This window comes from Physeter macrocephalus, chromosome 5 (genome assembly GCF_002837175.3).
Source record: "Physeter macrocephalus isolate SW-GA chromosome 5, ASM283717v5, whole genome shotgun sequence".
In the NCBI taxonomy this organism is placed as follows: domain Eukaryota; kingdom Metazoa; phylum Chordata; class Mammalia; order Artiodactyla; family Physeteridae; genus Physeter; species Physeter macrocephalus.
The window spans coordinates 99,979,164-99,984,111 of record NC_041218.1 but is presented as its reverse complement, the minus strand read 5'-3'; the positions used below and the strand labels follow the sequence as shown (position 1 = coordinate 99,984,111).

The following is a 4,948-nucleotide window of genomic DNA, read 5'->3' as shown; positions in this document are numbered from 1 at the left end:
TCGCTGTCCGAGTAGGGGGTCCTGGGTGAGCACCCCAGCCTGCGAGGCCCTCCTCCCTGCCACCTCCCCCCCGCTTCCCCTGCCACCCCTTCCCCTCCTCCCCTCCGCCCCACTCTCCCCCCACCCCCGCAGCCCCCTTCCCGCCCACCAGCTGACTCCTGTCCGGTCTTCTCCCTCCCTCCTGCCCTGCAGGCTTTGAGCTGGGTTTTGCCATGGCCAGTCCTAACGCCCTGGTCCTCTGGGAGGCCCAGTTTGGTGACTTCCACAACACGGCCCAGTGCATCATCGACCAGTTCATCTGCCCAGGACAAGCCAAGTGGGTGCGGCAGAACGGCATCGTGCTGCTGCTGCCCCACGGCATGGAGGGCATGGTGAGGCCCCCGCCCCTTCCCGGCAGACCTAGAACGTGCAAAGGGCCTGCCTAGGGCCCTGGCCCCGAAATTGGCACCGTACGGGCTCTGCTGGTGTCCCTCACCTCCCTTGGAAGGCAAGAGGCAGGTCCTGCTCCGTTGCTGATGAGAAGTGGCGGTGCGGACGGGGACCTCCCAGGCTCCGGCGTTCCCTGTTCTCTTCCCTCCTCCTCCGCCAGGCCCTGTGGGGGGCTTGCTTAAGAATCGGGTTTGGAAACCAGGAGGAACCAGGAGTGCTGGGCCCTGTCCTGATGTGGAAACGCCCCCTCCACGCTCCATGTGCAGGAGGAGAAGGAATTAAACTGCCAGCAGTAAAGAGACAGTTTGGTGTTTTTCAGACCAAAATGAGCAAGTTGGTTAAGGAAGAGGTGTACTGAATGCAACGGTCAGCATGGGGGAGGCTCCCGATCTGTAACTTGTGTGTCTGGTTCCAGGGTCCGGAACATTCCTCCGCCAGGCCGGAGCGGTTCCTGCAGATGTGCAATGACGACCCAGACGTCCTGCCGGTGAGTGGCGCACCTGGGAGTCTGTGGGCAACTCTGAAGGCACGACTGCTCTGTGCCTCTCAGGAGTCGCAGGTGGGCCCCGAGCCTGCTGGTCTCCACAAAGTGAGGGGCCTTCTTAGAGCACAGAAGACAGTGCCGGGCTGCCTCCTGTCGTCCCTGCTGCTGTAGAAAGCAGAGGCGCTGAAAGCTACAGCAGAAGCTTCTAGGAGCGATACTGCCTGTATCTTGATTCAGGCAAACAGTTTAGAGGAAAGAACTCTGGGGTGATTCTAGTGAAACTTTAAGAGCGAAAAGGAAATTTGGGGGGTTCTGTTTCTAAGGAACATCAGAATTGGTTTTAGGTAGAACCTGTGTCTGTCCCAGGCCAGGCAGCAGTTTTCAGAGAAATAGGGATTACATGGGACTGAGAATCCCACTCAGAGCGTGGGGCTGGCTGGCTGAGCTCTCGTCAGTGTCCCCTGTGTGTGCATCTCTGGAGGAGCTGTGGCACCCTAAGGCTCAGGCCGTGAGGCCCTCTGCCTTGATGCCCCCTGCGACGGGGTGCTCAGTGCCGCCTGGCCTCTGGCCCTTTCCCTCCTTGCTCCAGGACCTTAAGGAAGCCAACTTTGACATAAATCAGCTGTATGATTGCAACTGGGTTGTCGTCAACTGCTCCACCCCTGGCAACTTCTTCCATGTGTTGCGTCGCCAGATTCTCCTGCCCTTCCGGAAGCCGGTCAGTTGGGGGTGTCCCAGCTCAGAGAGGCCTGGCCTGAGAACTCCAGGGCCCCAGCCCAATGGGAGGATGGACTTGTGGGCGGGTGGTCGTAGATGGTGCGTTGAGCTTGGGGGAGAGCTGAGCCCCTGCAGGGGCCAAGGGAGCAGAGTCCCCAGGAAGCAGTCTCCTTGGTGAGGTGTTGAAGGGTGAGTAGCAGTGTGAGTGAAGGTCCAAGGGGAGAAAGCCCCCTGCTGCTGCCGGTCACAGGGCAGGGCCAGGCAGGCCCATGGGACAGGACAGCCCTGGCCACAGGCAAGGACGTCCAGGAAAGGCTCAGGGGTCTTCCCCAGGTATAGGGTACGGGGCACCCAGGGCTCCGAGCAGGCTGGGACAGACCCTGGAGGAGTGGGTGCCCAGTGTCTCAGGGCAGAGGAGAGGGGACAAGGGGAAACCGCATCATCCTGTTTTCCTTCTCTTTTCACCTCTAACCTGCGGATCCCCCTGACCGTAGAGCTGGGAGGGCAGCACTAGACGCCTGTTCTGAAGACGAGGCCTGGGCAGCCCCTTGCTGTCGGCCCTCCTTCTGGAATCCTTAGAACCTGAGCCTGTGCTTCTGTGTTTCAGTTAATCATCTTCACCCCCAAGTCCCTGCTGCGGCACCCTGAGGCCAGATCCAGCTTTGATGAGATGCTTCCAGGTAGGCTTGAGGGGGGTGGGCATTTGGAGGGGGTCTTCACTGCTACTCTGTGGGGGGCTTGTCAGTCTCACTCTGGTCCTTGCCACATTTTTTGGTTGTTGGGTAAAGACCACTGAACACGACAGCCTGGATGTCAGAGCTCATGTGCAAATTGGTCAAGCAGCATGTCTCGCGTCCCACTGGGGTCTGTGGCCTCTGCCTGGGTGCACCCCCCCGAGGACTCTTTCAGAGGCAGTGAAGTGAGTCTGAGCTTAGAGTTCACGCTGCTCCCGGGGGGCTGATGGCAGCTCACCGCCAGGGACACAGGAGAAGTACCAGTGGGTAGGGCCTGCCACGTAGCATGGCAGCTCAGTGGTGTGCGGTGAGGCCCGCAGCACTGAGATTTCCCCCCGGACAGCAGACATCAGGTGGCTGACACAGGACACAGTGGCCCCGCACATCCCCGGGCTTACAGGGCCAGGGGAGCCCACTTGCTTCCAGCCATGGAACCCCCTTTAATCTTTGGTCAAGGTAAACCCCTTCTTTGTTTTTTTTTCCCATTTTTTTTTTTTATTATGGTGAAATATACATAATATGAAATTTACCATCTTAGCTGTTTTTAAGCGTACAGTTCAGTGGCATTAATAAACACATTCATGTCATTGTGCAGCCATCAACCCCGTCCATCTCCAGAATTTTTTCATGTTCCCAGACTGAAACTCTGCACCCATTGAAGAACTCCCCCATCACCACCCCTCCCCCAGCCCCTGGCACCCACCGTTCTGCTTTCTGTCTCTGTGGGTTTGGCTCCTCTAGGAACTGCATGTGAGTGGGATCATACAGCATGTGTCTTTATGTGACAGGCTTATTTCACTCAGCACAGTATCCTCAAGGTTCATCCATGTTGTAGCAGGTGTCAGAATTTCCTTCTTTTCTAAGGCTGAATAATGTTCTGTTGTATTTATATACCACTTTTTGTTTATCTGTTCATCTGTCAGTGGACACTTGGGTTACCTCCACATTTTAGCCATTGGGAATAATGCTGCTATGAACATGGGTGTACAGATCTCTCTTCAAGACCCTGCTTTCAATGCCTTTGGGTATATACCAAGAAGCAGATTGCTGGGTCATATGGTCATTCTTCAGGCATACCGTACCGTTTTCCATAGTGGTTCACAGCAAAACACAAGGGTTCCAGTTTCTCTACATTCTTGCCAGCACTACTGTTTTCTGTTTTTGTTTTCTTGGTTTTTGTTTTTGTTTCGTAATAGCCATCCTAGTGACCATGCCGTAGTATCTCATCGCAGTTTTGATTTTTGTTAACCTAATGATTAGTGATGTTGAGCAGCTTTTCATTTGCCTCTTGGCCATCTGTATGTCGTCTTTGGAGAAATGTTTAAGTCCTTGCCCATTTTTTAATTGGCTTGTTTCTTTTGTTGTTGGGTTGTAAGATTTCTCTCTATTTACTGGATATCGATGCCTTATCAGATATGTGACCTGCAACTATTTTCTTCCATCTGTGTGTAGTCTTTTTTTTTCCAGGCCTGTTAGTTTGTTTATTTATTTGCTGCACTGCACGGCATGTGGAATCCTGGTTCCCCAACCAGGGATCGAACCCATGCCCCATGCATTGGGAGTGTGGAGTCTTAACCACTGGACCACCGGGGAAGTCCCTGTGTGTTGTCTTTGGATGCACAAAATTTTTAAATTTTCATGAAGTCCACTTTTTCTCTTTTTGTTGTTGTTGTCTGTGCCTTTGGAGTCACATCTAAGAAATCACTGCCAAATTCAATGTCATGAAGCTTTTTTTCTTTTTTAAATAAATTCATTTATTTATTTATTTTTGGCTGCATTGGGTCTTCGTTGCTGCACGCAGGCTTTCTCTAGTTGCAGCCAGTGGGGGCACCTCTTCATTGTGGTGCACGGGCTTCTCATTGTGGTGGCTTCTCTTGTTGTGGAGCACAGGCTCTAGGCACACGGGCTTCAATAGTTGTGGCACGTGGGCTTAATAGTTGTGGTGCACGGGCTCTAGAGCGCAGGCTCAGTAGTTGTGGTGCATGGGCTTAGTTGGTCCGCAGCATGTGGGATCTTCCCGGACCAGGGACCGAACCCCTGTCCCTTGCATTGGCAGGCGGATTCTTAACCACTGTGCCACCAGGGAAGTCCCAATGTCATGAAGCTTTTGCCACATGTTTTCTAGTTCTGTAAAACATGCCGTTGGTAATTTGATAGGGATTGCATTGAATCTGTAGATTGCTTTGGGTAGGAGAGACATTTTCACAATATTGATTCTTCCAATCCAAAAACATGGTATATCTCTCCATCTTTTTGTGTCATCTTTTATTTCTTTCATCAGTGTCTTATAGGTTTCTGAGTACAGGTCTTTTACCTCCTTAGGTAGGTTTATTCCTAGGTATTTTATTCTTTTTAAATGGGAGTGTTTTCTTAATTTCACTCTCAGATTTTTCATCATTAGTGTCTAAGAATGCCAGAGATTTCTGTGCATTAATTTTGTATCGTGCTACTTTACCAAATTCATTGATTAGCTCTAGTAGTTTTCTGGTAGCATCTTTAGGATTCTCTATGTATAGTATCATGTCATCTGCAAAAAGTGACAGCTTTACTTCTTCCTTTCCAATTTGTATTCCTTTTATTTCTC

General features: G+C 52.0%; 1 protein-coding gene across 1 annotated transcript in view; it reads left to right on the top strand.

The window, feature by feature from the left end:
- LOC102979662 (2-oxoglutarate dehydrogenase complex component E1) overlaps positions 1-4,948 on the top strand; it is a 16,432-nt gene that overhangs the window by 3,137 nt on the left and 8,347 nt on the right. Inside the window, exons 7-10 of the mRNA XM_028490229.2 lie at positions 193-371; positions 845-916; positions 1,503-1,631; positions 2,238-2,310. Coding sequence (XP_028346030.1) covers positions 193-371; positions 845-916; positions 1,503-1,631; positions 2,238-2,310 — 453 coding nt within the window. The remainder of the gene's footprint in view (positions 1-192; positions 372-844; positions 917-1,502; positions 1,632-2,237; positions 2,311-4,948) is intronic.